The following is a 14835-nucleotide window of genomic DNA, read 5'->3' on the forward strand; positions in this document are numbered from 1 at the left end:
AAAACGTATTCCCAAATTCATAAAAGTTTTTCGAATTGTACAATCTAAAATAAAAAATTATATTTCATATTAATTTATAGATTATATAATCCAGAACGTATTTCCAAATCTAAAAAAACCAACCTTCTTAATTATATAATCCAAAATATAAAATTATATTCTAGATTTTACAATTCGAAATAGAATATAGTTTACTGCATTAAACGTGGGAACACTTAGTCTAATCTCAATTCGTAGTACTCTGATGAACACAAATTCATTCATATACTCCTCACACTCCATGTTTGCATCATCAAATCCGAGTTCCTAAGAAAGATTGTCAGCGACCTTCATAGGGATCAATCAAAGCCCAATAGATTAAATTAGTGGGTGGTTGCTCCTTTAATACTCAGTTGAGTCAATCTAACTTTCACCTCCTCCAACGAACCCTACACTTCGAAGACAAATTCTTCCTACCCCCAACATTTTTGAACTTACATCCAACACAATTTTAAAATTCTAAAAATACTTTTTAATCTGAAAATAAAAATCTGTAATACAAAAAATAATACATTAAGGACATTTTCGTCTTTTCTATATTGAAATTGGGTGTAGAAAGCAATTGCCAACTTCGAAATAAGTTTCCACTCCCGTGACCCATCCGACCAAATCGTCACCATCAAAACATGTGGCAACTCGACCTTCTTCATTGTCATCTTGTATTCAGTCCCGAAGTCATACACAGAATTATAAAATAATTATAATAGTAGATTTTACAAATTAAGGTAAAAATAAATTCAAGAGCTAAATTGATCTATTATTTTTCTTTGGGAAAAAAAAATAAAACATATTCTTCCTTTGTTATGCTCATGATGTAAAGTCCTCAGAATTTTAATTTAGAAATAATTCAATGACAAATTTGTTGAAGAAGTGGAAAACAAAAACTCAAAAGAAAACCTTATCATGTATATATTTTCTTTTGGTTACAAGAATACCATCAGGTATATGATTTTGATTTCAGCAAACCAAAACTGAATTCTTACAAACCATCAAGTTCACGTGAAGAAGTCAGTATCTTTATCATCAAGAGACAAGAACAATGAATGGAAAACAGAATCAATGAAGTAACATATGGAGACACTCATCTCCACATTTCTTCTTGAAAGAAAGATTCTAAATAGCTTATGGTTATAATAACACAAATTTCCTCCAATCACCAAGTCATAACTGATCAAGATAACACCAGCTACCGAAATCAGTGTGTTTCTTTATAAAAATGAGAGTGAATCTGTGTATTACTTTGTTTTATTCCCAATCTTGAACATGAAAAAATCAAAATTGGTTCTGAAACAGTTCCTGCCAAAGACAACCACTCCAATTGATACCCCAAGACTGGGGCACAAGTTCTGCATTTCCATAAACATCATATAGCTTTGTTTACCTTTCCCAGCCATCTTGGATAGATCCGAAGTAAGATCACCATCACCCCTTGTTCTGTGCAAGCTCATGCTAAACCAACCCTCACCATGGTAACCCTTCATTTCCACCAGGCTTCACATCACAATAATATTTCTCTACAGCATCATCCATCATGTCTGCATTAAACATGGTTCTTCTATTGTTGAAGTTGGCCAAAATGGGGATAGTTCAACAACTTTTCCTATTATAATCAGCGTTGGTGACACCAGCTGAGCTGATGCAATTTTCTCAGAAAGGTCTTTTAGTTCAGCAAACACCTGCATGATTGTGAATGATCACTTTCATGTTAACAACCATTCACAACTACAAAGTAATCTGTCTCACAGCTCACTGCTATCATTATAAAAATTCGTTTAGTCTTGACTGCATGAAAGGAACTGTTCAGGTTGAGCCCAAAAAGAACATACTGTTATTGATGAACAGAAAGAATGCACAATTTCTCTGGATATTCGAGAGATCCAAGACTCTCCCTAGCCACAATACTAACTCCAATTGACTAGCCACTTCCTATTTATACACAACACGTGTTATTTCTCTAATTATTCCAGCTCTCAATTAACTCTAATTACTCTACTACTTAATGTAACTGACTAATCACTGGATTGTTTAATACACATCATACACTTCCTTCCCACACCACATATTCAATCTTCTAAGATGACCATCTTTTACCACAATTAAATTGTTAAGATTAACAACAAATGCATCAACAATAAGGATTTGGATAATCTTTTTCCTTAGGAACATATATGTCATTTTCAAAATGAGAAAGACACCACCAAATCCTGTACTTGTGGGTACCTGCATTAGATATGGTGGGTCCCATGTTTTGTCAAAAAATTAATCACTTTCATACAAAGTCAAGCATCATAACAGTTTTGTGTAGGAGTAAGAGATGATAGAAGGAGGTGGGGTTTGGGTGGTGGTCTACAGAGTAAAGACCTCCTTAAAGAAAGAAAAGAATATGTTCTGTGCTTACTATGCGCTGCTGAAGTGTTGTCCCTCGCTCAATGGCTGCAGCTGGGGTCTGAGGGGACAAACCATGAAGCATTAACTTCTGTGCAAGTGAAGGGAAGGTCGACAAGCCCATATAAACCACCAAGGTAGAATCAGAATCAGCAGCATTTTCCGATACAAAGAGAGGATCAGATCCTCCTTTCCTTGAATGCCCTGTGAGAAATCTCACACTATTTGCAATGCCTCGGTGAGTTAATGGTATTCCCAACTCTGCGGCTATTCCAGATGCAGCAGTTATACCTGCAAGAAATGAGAAATAATTAATTACAATAATCACCACTGTTCTGCCTTTTCTTATAGAAATCATTACATAGTTTATAAATCTACTGATGTCTTTCACATGCTACATAACATGATCGTTTAAAATGAAAAAGAACAGGCAACGTGGGGACAATAGAAATCATATTTTATGCTTTCATTCAATATCCTTTCCCAATGGCAATAACAGAAGTATAAGCAGTAGAAATGTGAAACTACTTTCCACAGGATCAATGAGCTAATACCCTTTGCAATAACCTTCCACAGTTTACAAAGTAGAAAAAATGAAAAAGTAAATACACTTTCCTTTTGCCCTTTTCCTTTCAAAAGGCAATGGCAGTGCGTGATGTTTAGGTCTTAGGACCAATCATATTTCCATGCCAACATAAGTTGGACTAATCATTGACTTGCTACTAATGGCTCAGAAAGATATGATTATACAGAATGAAAATACAGATAAGAAAACTGTTTCATAAATTGTAAGATATGCATATGCCTGTGACTGATTGATCCAGAGATACTTTGTTTCATGTTCTAAAACTAACCACATTCTGCTTCTATAAGTGAAAAACCTTTGTATACACACACACACAATAATGGAGCACTTGTGCCAATTGAATGATTACATTCATGAGTCATACCTGGAATAACTTTGACTTGGATACCTTGCTGTTGCAAAAAGTCCATTTCCTCCCCACCCCTCCCAAACACCTACAAGTACCCAATAACAATCATTATAAGACATCTACATCTGTTCATCACACAGACCATGACAAACTAAAACACTAACTTGCTTCGCCAATACAATCCACTAAAACAATCCCAAACAAAAACTTACCAATGGATCACCCCCTTTAAGTCTCACAACAGTTGCCCCAGCTTCTGCAAAACTCAAAAGAAGTTCATGTATTTCCTCCTGCCACAAATCAACCATAAAAAGATCCATTTTATCAACATCTAAGACTCGAAATATCTCTACAATTTCAAAGCAAAAATCACACCTCCAAAGGATATTCAGAAGTTGACACAAACGCATTTTTTGACTCCAGCATTAACCCATCATAAATTCCAAGAAAACCCCACAATCCAAGGTTACAATAAACAGTCCTTACCACAATTGCAGCGACAAAAACCACTACTATCGTAATTTTCCACAGTATCAAATCAAGGACTAAAGACGACATTGTGACAAGATCACGACCACAACAACCAAGTTTATCAGTAATTTTGGCCTCAATTTCATGGTTTTTGAGTATTAGTGACCGCAATTGCAACCACATTCATCCATAATTTTCTGCAATATCAAGAATTACAAAGCAACGACCACAATTGCGGCTGCAACAACCACATTTATCCACAATTCCCCACAACATAAAGAATCGCAACAAAACCACAATTTAAAAACTTAGCAACAACCCAATTACCAAAAAAAAAAATGACAATATCTTTACCTGTGTTCTACTATGGTATCCCGCAGTTTTTCCCACATAGAGAAGCTTGGCCTGAGGGGCAACCAAATCCAGCACATCATTGGACACCAATCTGTCATACAGCAGCAAATCAGCACTCTTAATCACTCTCACAGCCTTGAGAGTGAGAAGCTCAGGGTCCCCAGGCCCGGTTCCCACCAAGAACACATTCCCTGGCACACACTCCCCTCCACTGCACTTCCCCTCACTCTCCCTCTTCTCCCTCAGCACCTCCAGCAGCTTCTTCAGCTCCGGCAGCTGCAGGGCTATGTCTTCCTCCCTCGCGGATCCCGAGTCGCAGGGGGGAGTAAACGACATCGTTTGTCTATCATCGTACACCCATCGGTCCCTCAGGTACCTCTCTCGGGAGTGCTTCTCCGTGAAGGGGGAGGCGGAGAAGGAAACGAGGTGGCGGCGGGGAGGAGAATAATGGGGATTTCTGGTAAAGGGTGAGTTGAGAGAGGAAAAAGATGCGAGCTTGTGAAGAAGAGCCATGTGGGTGGTGTGAGCAAAAGGACAGTGACCTTAAAGGCTCCGAATTTGTTCTTTATATTTAACCAGAGGCAGTGAGTGTTTGTGTTTGAATTGGATAGTGGCAACTGAAAATGGACTTTGGGGAGATTGAGGAGACAGTCTCTGTTGTTTGCCTTTGGGCTTGTGGGAGGGACATGCCTTTGTGCCTCTGTGCTTTCCCTTTTCTTTGTTTTCTTCTGTTCCATGGTCAAAGTACAGAGAGCAGAATTTGGAGGATTTGTTAATTACAGCTATTAAAGAATAAGTTCTCCAATTTCAAATACAAGTAAAATAAAAATCATTTAAACTAAATAATTAATAATATTTGATTACATTTATTCCATTTATAAGAAATTAAAACTATTTTTTTTATTAAAACTTAATATTAAGAATAAAAGAAGGTTATTAGAAATCAAATTTTCACTGGTTAAAACATGTTTTAAAATAATCTATTTAAATAAGATAAATTTATTGAAATTTATTTATAATGAGGCCAATGCCTATGATTGTCTTACTAAAGGATTAATTTAGTTATTGAAGTTGTCAATTGTATCTCATTATTATATTTAATTTTTTTAATTTAAATAAATTCATGAACATTTTAGAATTTCATTTAACATGCTAAAATTAATAATTCTTTTCATGTCGCCCTTAGTGGAACGACTTAAGAAATAATAATTACAACATATACTTAGGAATCAAAATAAAAAATTTAAAATTAAATAAAATTCTAAAGTTTTAGAAACGTACTAAGTTTTCCTAATTTCAAGGTTAATATAACAGTAAAATAACAACTTTAATTATTATATTGACCATTTATTTATTTATTTATTTTTACTTTTTGGATATTCAAGACTGTAAATAATTTTAATGCTAATAAATACAAAATTAATTAAAATTATATGTATTAGGTGTAATGTTTATGTTTTCTGCGATTTTTTTACATGAGAATGCCATCTTTAATATTTATGGCCGTATATACAATCAATAGATATATTCAAACAAAAAATTATTAAAGTGTTTTACTATTTTTGATTAAGAACAAACCAGTATATTATTTACATAGAGCATGAACTGAATTTATAAAACTTTATCTGTCACAAAGCTTCAAACTTGAAAACTGTAGCAGATGTGTGGCACCAGAAATTTTCATAATATGGGAATTAACCACTTTGATAATGGATGGAATATGTAATGAATAATAGAGACACATTATGTAGGATAAACATTTGAATAAGAAAAAAAAAACACATTCTACATGCAATATTGCTTACATATAAAAAATGCTTTTGAGAATTTTAAAATATCAAGAAAATGCTAACATTCTATCACTTGTTTATTTATGCTATTATCAATCACAATAAAAAAAAAACAAATACATTAATCATGGTTATAGATACTCTAATAATAATGAGTATTATCATCCATCTATTATAATATGTAAAGTATTTTATCATAAACGGTTAATTCTAATGAATAAACCATATGTTTATCTTATGTCAAATTAAATGAGATTTATCAAAATAAATAAGTATATACATAGGATAAATGAGAAAACATTAAACTAAATAATAGTTTCTAAAAATAAAATGAATCTGTAGTTCATTCCAGAAGAATTGAATCGAGTGTGAATTGAAATTGTAAATTTAAAAACAATATAAAATATTGTTTAACAAATAAAGATAAGAGAAAAGGAGACATATTTATATTGTTCATCTTACCATTTGGGTTACATCTAGTATTCTTAAGCAAATTACTTAAAAGCTCTTACCTAACCAAAAACTTTGGTTACAACACTTTTCCAAGAACAAATATTTTACAGCTATCCAGGTAGAAGTATTTTTCACCCCTCCAAGTACAAATATTATCCACCTCTCTAGGCACAAGTATTCTAGACCTCTCCAAGTACAAGTATTCTCCATCTCTCCAAGTACAAGTACTCTTCACCTCTATAGGTAAGTATTCTACACCTCTTTAGGTACAAGTATTCTCCACCTCTCCAGGTAAATAAGTTATAATCTTCCATTTAGATTAAGACTCTCAAATGAGAAAAACACTCCTGAAAGAGAGAACAATCAAAGTTTATTGGATATACTTCACAATGTGAAATATTTACAATGATTGAGCACACAACTCCAACTCACTAGACGCTTTGATGTAGCAAATATAATCTGTACAAACACACAAACTTGTATTTCACTTGATATTCTTATATATTGCTTTTGTATATTTCATCTTCGTCTTCAAGGTCTTTTTATATCTTTTTGAATATGACCATTGAAGCTTGCAATTTGCACTTCACCATATATTCGTTAGACACTTCATTTGGAAACTCATGCACAAAATCATTTCTTGTGTGTCTTGAACTTGTGTAGTAATTTGAAATGTTTCTATCTTTCTATACATATGACCGTTGATGCTTTCAATCCTTTTAACTCGTAATTTGTTCGAATATGCACTATTGCTCTTTCTTTCGTGTCATTAGACGCTCTATAAGTTAACTTCTGCTTTGAGTGTGTACTTGTTGACATTGTACTTTTAAATACTTTCTATTCTTGTATAAATATCAAGACACTATCAAGACGAGGTTTGAAATCATTTAAATAAGAATAAAAAACACTTTAAGAACATAAGCATTGAGTTTAGAAACTTCCTGATGCTTTTAGACCGTCTAACGCATAGAAGATGAAGTAATTGTCTAATGTGTCCTAACGCGTAGAAGATGAAGTGACTGCTTAATGTGTCCTAACACGTAGAAGATGAAGTGATCTTCTAATGTGTCCTAACCCGTAGAAGATGAAGTGAACGTCTAATGTGTCTTTGTACTATGAGACTGTCTACCAGGTACACAGTGAGATCATCTAGTGAGTCAAAAATGTAGATTGTTGGACATTTAGACTTTGATATCTACACATAAGCAAGCTTTATTATATCCTTTAACATTTTTTATAGTGTTCGTTATATTCGAAACTCATAGAATATCTTATTATGAGACCATCTACTAGGTATTAGATCATCTAATAGAGACTAGATCATGTAGCATCTTAACAAAAACACTATCGATAGTCAAATAATGAAATCAAGTCTCATATAAGATCCTTAAAATGTTTTGGTGGCATGCCTTTGGTCAAAGGATGAATAATCATCTACTTAATATTATGACTAAATATTTAAAGTAGAATAAGACAAAAAAAGTTTTTAAAATCTTTTTATTGTATGTATACTAATGCAAATTTTATTATTATTATTATTATTATTATTATTATTATTATTATTATTAAGTTCTATCATATGATTGATAATCAAAATACTATATATGGAACCACTTTCAAATATCAAAGTTATATGGAAAGAGAGAAAGGTGAAAACAAACTTGGTTTTTCCTTCAGTAAGTGCAGAGCATCTTATGAATCTTGTTAGATATTTTGAAAATTTATGGCAAAAGCATGTGAGGTTCAAAATTCCTTGTCTTGATAGTTACAATTTTCATTTTACAAAGAAGTGTTGGTTTGGCCAATTCTTGAAGGTTACGTTACAGAGTTTTTAACATATTTTGATTCAAAAGGAAACATTATTCTTTTTAGCTTGATTCCAAAAGTGGAAAATCATGTTAAATTGGAGCACTTTAGACCAATACCAGTAATTGGGTGCATGCATAAGACCTTGTCTTGTAGATTATTATAATTTTCTAATTTTAAACTTAGTTAAGAAAAAAAGAAATAAAATGTTAGAAATTACTTTATAAATTTGTATTAATAATAGAAATTATTTTAGATACCAATATTTTAGTTTATAAAATAATATCTAATTTAGTTAATATAATAATTAATTATTTTTTTATTTAAATTAATTATTATATAATAATTTTTTTAGTAAATCATGCTCATTTAATTTTTAATTAGGTATAACTTCGTTGAGTTTTTAATTTTTACTTTGTTACTTAACGTGAGAAAGTGAGAATAAGAAAATTAAATTATATTTGTAGTTTCTATTTACAATATTAAAGATAATTTTGCAGGATCAAATATATATTTTTTAATTAAACCTTACATAAAGTTGCATATTATTATAAACCAATAGACTAAAACTATGTAAAAAATTGAAAAAACTCAAACTATAAATAATTAAAATGAAGAAAGTAAAATTGGAATGAAAGTTGCATATGATCTATGAGACAATGGGTATGTTTCTGATATAGAAGTGTGATCTGAAAAAAAGTTGTTAGAGATGGCTACAAGATTGAATGGCGAGGGTTAACTGGAAAGTGAGAAACAACAATGGGAGCTGAAGATGAGTCTTTAGGTTTGAGAGATAAAGAAGATGCTTCCACTGCCACCACAGGGTTCTTCTCTTCCTTGGACCTGAAGCAGCAGCAGAATATGGCTGAGAGAAGATTCATCTTTTGCTTATCAGAAGGTAAAGTAGTGAGTTAGGTTTTGGTTAACTGAAATGGAGGATGTATTTATATTGACCAATTCCTTCCTCAACACGCAATATTTCACAACTTTCTCTTCTCAACAAGGAATACCAACAAAGTAGTGAGTTAGGTTTTGGGTCGTCTAGTATCAGGTCAAGCATAGTCGACCTGAGTCCAAGTCTAGCCGAGTCGGTCTGAGTTCAGGTCAAGTTTGCTTAGGTCTAGATCGAGCCCAGTTAGCCCATGTTTAGATCGAAATGGATTTAATCTAATTGACAAAGTGAATTTAATCTAGATTTAACATACTTTAAATGAATTTGAAAGAATCCAAATAAATTTGATCTAGTTAAAATGGATATGAATTTTAAATCCAATCCATTTGTTTGAATTTAGATTGGATTTTGAAAAACCTAATCCATAAAACCACCCCTATGTGGAGGAGAGTCAGACTTATGGAGAAGATTATGAGAAATTAAAGTATAGAGTTAGAAGTGAAGGAAGATAAGTGGAGTGAGTAGTATATTGAGTATATTTTTAAAAAGGTAAGATAGATAATAAATTAAATTATTTATTGGGATGAATCTTTCTTGAGTAATTTTTTTTGGGATATAAAGTGATCCTTTTGGTATAATTGTAATTGGAAATCATGATTTGTTTTGTGCATATACCAACCTTCACAATTCTATAGTGTTAATTAAAATAGTGTATGTAGTGTTTTTTTAGCTCTCACACATTGAGTACAACATTATTGGAATAGGCAAAGACATAAACCATGACAATACCCTAAATTCATATCAGTTCATGACAAATAAAGTAATTAAAATTTTGGATGTCTTTATTTGACAAATGAATGAATTTTAATTATAGGTTTCAGACTTTTATATATATATATATATATATATATTCCTTGTTTCAGGTTTTTTCTTCTTTTGTTATGATTACATAGTGATGGGTTGTTATAAAATATAAGAACGAAAGAGATAATATAAAAAAAATTACGAAGAAAACATACGCAGATAGAAAATGATAAGAAAAAAAAAAGTTTCACAAAAAAATACCCTAAAAAAAGTCTTTTAACGAACACTCTATGTTAAAGTTCAAAACTTTACAATTTATTTTGGTCGATTATTAAATAATATTTTTGGTGATAATTTGAAGCATAAAAGTAAGATTTTAGTTGTAATCATTTTCTAAAAATTGATAATTTCTCAAACTTTTTACTCCTACAAAAATGAAATCCTTGAAATAAAGACATGAGAAGAGAACTATGAAAAAGAAAGTTGACTTGAAAAGCAGAAAATCAATCTTCTAGTTTTAACTAACTTTTTAAAGTTGATGCCTTGTTAAAATTTAATAGATGTATGTAAAGATTAAGTGCATCTAAAAAATTGGTCAGCAATTTAAACTCAAAATTTAAATAATATGTTGTTATATATCTAATAAATTTAAATAAAGTGTGAGAAACTATTTTTAGAAGTACAATAATGTTTGAGAAGAATAATGTTTATAAAATATGTGTTAGAGAAGCATGTTAGTCCAATACTTGGGGAACAAGGAAAACATGAGACAACCACATTTGAAAAATGTTGAAATCTTTAGTGGTTGCTTTTGACTTTTCCCTTTATGCATTCGTTTGGTCTTTTCTCCATTGTTTTTGGCTTTATTCAATTGGTGCAGCACTTGAAATAGTTGATAAAATTGTTCATGCATCTATGTGTTGATAATGACAAGTGATGGTACCAAGAAACTTTGCAAAACGTGAAGTGGAAGTAATATGACAACGACATGCAGCAACAGGTGTGTGTGTTTTAAAACATTCTCTCCTCTTCACTAACCATAGAACAAATCAAAGTGTTAACTCATAGACTAATCAATTAAGGTAAAAAACAACTTAAATAATTTTTTTAACTCTCAAAGGTGTTATTTAAAAAATAAAACAATAATGAAATTTCGAGTTTTAAAACAAACAGTATATTTAATGTGGCAATATTGATTTTCTCACTAAATAATGCAATTTTTTTCTTGTAATTTATGATTTTGTGTAAAAAAATTTTATGAAAACGGATAATTTGTACAGTGTTGGATGACTTTATAGTAGAAATCGTTTCCATAAATATGACTTTGGATTCCATGTGAAAGTTGTACCCTACCAACATGACTTTACTACAAAAGTCGTATAACACTTGAACGACTTTGATTAGTGAAATTATACATGACATCTACTACTTCAGTGTAAATATTTTATACTAAAATCGTATTAGTCATATATGACTTCAGTGTACATATTTTATACTAAAATCGTATGACTCATATAGGACTTCAGTTAAATTATTTAAAAAAATTATTAAGAAATTAAAAGTGAGAATTTTTTTATTTTTCTGAATGCAATTTATTTCACCTTTTTACTAGTTGATATTGCTTTTTTCTTTCTCCATTTCAAACTATACAAATCATAATATACTTAAAAAAAATAATCAACTTCACAAATAATATATATTTTTAAAAAGTCCAAACCTTAAAATTTGACTTTCATAAAATTTCTCAACTTTTTTTCCTAAACCTTTAAATATTTTACCTGAAGTTGTACATGGCCCGTATAATTTCACTAATCAAATTTATCAGGATGTCATATGTTAAAGTCTTTCTGGTGAAGTACAACTTCCACGTAAAGTCTTTCTGGTCTAAAATCGTGTCCATAAGGTATTACTTTCACTTTAAAATCGGTCAACTACTATTTAACTTATCCATTTTCGTATAAAAAAATTACCCAAAATTATAATTTACTAAAAAAAAAATATTACTTTGATAACATTGATATCGATATAGTATGTGAGAATTAGATAAATATAAATTTAACCATATGTAAATAATGAAATAAATTCTTGAAATGAATTGTATTAATAAATTAAATTCTTGAAATATAGTGTGAAACTATATTTTACAAATAAGAGATGAAATTTAAAGTCTACAACCTAACCACCCTTGACAAAGGCAAAAGTGTATATTGAAACACCAAGACCTCGAACGCGCGTTTTAGAAGACGTTGAACTGAGTCCTTGTGTGTTATGTGACAAGACTGAATGCCCTTTTGAAGCACGTCTTAACATGAACCAACCAAACACTTCCTTAGTGTTTTGGACTCAGAATTATACACAGTTGATATTCTACAAGCGTGAGGGATAATGGTTGACAGGGAAATAGGACACAACAAGAGGAGCTCCCTTTGATTTTGGTTTGGTCTTAGGTTTCTGTGAAGAAGATGGCGATGATTCTTCACCATAATCAAACACTTGACCTGAGGATGAGGATGTAATGAAGCAACTGAAGAAGGATGAGAGAAGAGGCATTTTGCTGTAGATTGAATTTGAAATTGAAGTTGCAGAGCTCAAATGAAGGTTCTGTTGTGAAGTTGTGAGTGATGAAGATGAGGTGTTCTCAGATATTTATAGTGCAATTGTGACAAGACAAAGGAAGATGCATTTGCTTGTGGAGCAAGAACATCATGTGACCACATAACTGTTCATTGGTAGTTTCAAAAATGGTCTTTAGTGGCTGCTTTTGACCCTCACCCAATGGGTATACTTGGTCCAACACATTTATAATCAATTCAGAAGTTCTTATTTCTTTTATATTTTAATATATACTATTAATATATATTATTATATTATCAAAATAAGCTGCAAAATTGAGTGTTTTGTCTTATATGCTGTCTAAGAAATATTTTTCTAAATTTTATTAGTGATGCAATCACCACCAACTCTTTTGCATAAACGTTTTTACAATAGAATAAAATAAAACTGAAATTAGTTTTAGAGATGACAAAAAGATTTGATGATATATTTTAATTATTTTTTTATTAATGAAATTAGTATAAATATAAAAAGTTATATTTGTAATGCAACTTTTATTTATTTATTTTTATAAAATTAAATTTATTTAAGTATCTAATTTAATCAGTAACTAATTATTTTTGTTTCAAAAATTAAAATAGTTGTTTCTAAAAATTGAAATAGTGAGAGAATAAAAATTAGTTTTTATTTTATGATTTTTTTATAAAGTATATAGATAATGAGAGAATAAGTCAAATAGCTGATTGGGCTGATATTCACCTGACAGATCTTATCCCTAATCAATTTACGTATAAATTAACTTATAAAACTTCAATCCTATTAATTTTTCTATTTTTTTTTTTAAGTTACACAAACTAATTTAAATTTATAAATAAACGTATTCCATTTTTTTATTTTCTTATAAATGGTAATAAAAAAGTTTATACAGCCAAATTTTCTGATCAACAATTAATGTTACATATTGACATGGTCTCCTCCAAGCAAATTTACAGTTTGATAGGTTCATGCAACTGTAACATCAATATCAATTTTATATAAAGCTAAGGGATTAGTTGGAAAATTAATTTACATTTGATATTTAGTCAATGATTTACAACTATACAATTTCTCATTGATTGCTTTATTTTATTTATTTTATTTTTATTATTATTATTATTATTAGCGATAGGGAACCCCAGAACCATGATTCATGTGACCCAAAATCATACTTTAATAAAGCACAATTTGAAAAATATAAAATATATTTCAGAAGAAATATATATCCTGCCAAATTTGTCAAAAATAAACTTTATACACTATATTTTATTAATTTTTATAATTTGATTATATATGAAATGTTTAATAAACTATAGTACAATTCATAGAAAGAGTGAAACACCATCCTACAAGCGTGAGAGAGAAGAGTTCATTGGAAAATAAGACATCACTATTGGTGCTCCCTTTGATTTTGATTTCTTCTTTTGCTTCTCTGAAGAAGGTGCTTTCGATTCACACCCATCTTCAACATCAGAGACTCGCATGGATGATGATGAAGAGGGAACAAAGCAATTGAAGAAGGATGAGAAAAAAGACATTACTGTTGTTTAGGTTTTTGCTGTGTAAGAAGGAAAAAGTGCTTTCAGATTGAATTGAAGTTGAGACATTTAGCTGCTCTATTTATAGCACCATATGATATAATAATCCCTTATAGACGTGAGGTGCAAGGAATTTGTATGAACACTTACCATTTTGATTATGCAGACTTTCTGCCAACTATTTTGACATAAACACTTTTATATTGTTTTTATAATGTGATCCTTATTCCTTAAGTTTCCAATAGTAAAAAACAATGTTATGACAAACTCACACCAAAATACCAAAATATTCAGCCAATGTTATAGAAATCTCTAAAAATTATGAGATCATTTGGGTTGGAACAAGAAGACATCTAGAACTAGAGTAATGTTAAAGAGCAAGGTCTGGTTCATCATGGATTGTTTCAAAGAGATTCACAAAAACAGGGCAGAACCTAGTCTAAGGGTGTGCCAGAGATAATAGGAAAAACACTATAAAAATTCATGCCAGAATCAGAAAAATGCAAATTTTGGCAGCAAGCTTCAATTCATAACTCCATTTCATATTAGCATTTCCATAGTAATGATCTTAAAAGAAGTATCAAAGGGATAATAGAATTGACCATATCTGTCAAATTCTATTCCAATCATGCCACTTATAACGTGACACAACAACAGAACAAAAACATTACAAATCAATGTTATCAGCAAGTCTTTTATCAAAGGAATGGATATCAAAATGAACAACTACAAAGCGTGCAATGTTGAACAAGAGCAAGTAATAAATTATCTGTTTTCTA

General features: G+C 30.7%; 1 protein-coding gene across 1 annotated transcript; it reads right to left on the reverse strand.

The window, feature by feature from the left end:
* Positions 1-924: 924 nt before the first annotated feature.
* On the reverse strand, positions 925-4946 carry UPM1 (urophorphyrin methylase 1). Its single transcript, XM_068643117.1, has 5 exons — positions 4185-4946; positions 3572-3649; positions 3375-3444; positions 2438-2715; positions 925-1715 (listed from the first exon to the last, which is right to left on the reverse strand). Exons 1-5 carry the CDS (start codon positions 4695-4697, stop codon positions 1569-1571), a joined length of 1086 nt encoding a protein of 361 aa, XP_068499218.1. The 5' UTR covers positions 4698-4946; the 3' UTR covers positions 925-1568.
* Between the last annotated feature and the right edge of the window lie 9889 nt (positions 4947-14835).

The sequence above is a fragment of the Phaseolus vulgaris genome, chromosome 5 (assembly GCF_051622355.1).
Source record: "Phaseolus vulgaris cultivar YP4 chromosome 5, ASM5162235v1, whole genome shotgun sequence".
Classification (NCBI taxonomy): Eukaryota; Viridiplantae; Streptophyta; class Magnoliopsida; order Fabales; family Fabaceae; genus Phaseolus; species Phaseolus vulgaris.

Coding starts and splice junctions, on each gene's coding strand:
- UPM1 (XM_068643117.1), bottom strand. CDS start 4,697: ATGGCTCTTCTTCACAAGCTCGCATCTTTTTCCTCTCTCAACTCACCC. Junction 3,445..3,571: donor TTAAAGGGGGTGATCCATTG/GTAAGTTTTTGT, acceptor GGGTACTTGTAG/GTGTTTGGGAGGGGTGGGGA. Junction 2,716..3,374: donor CCAAGTCAAAGTTATTCCAG/GTATGACTCATG, acceptor CATTTCTTGCAG/GTATAACTGCTGCATCTGGA.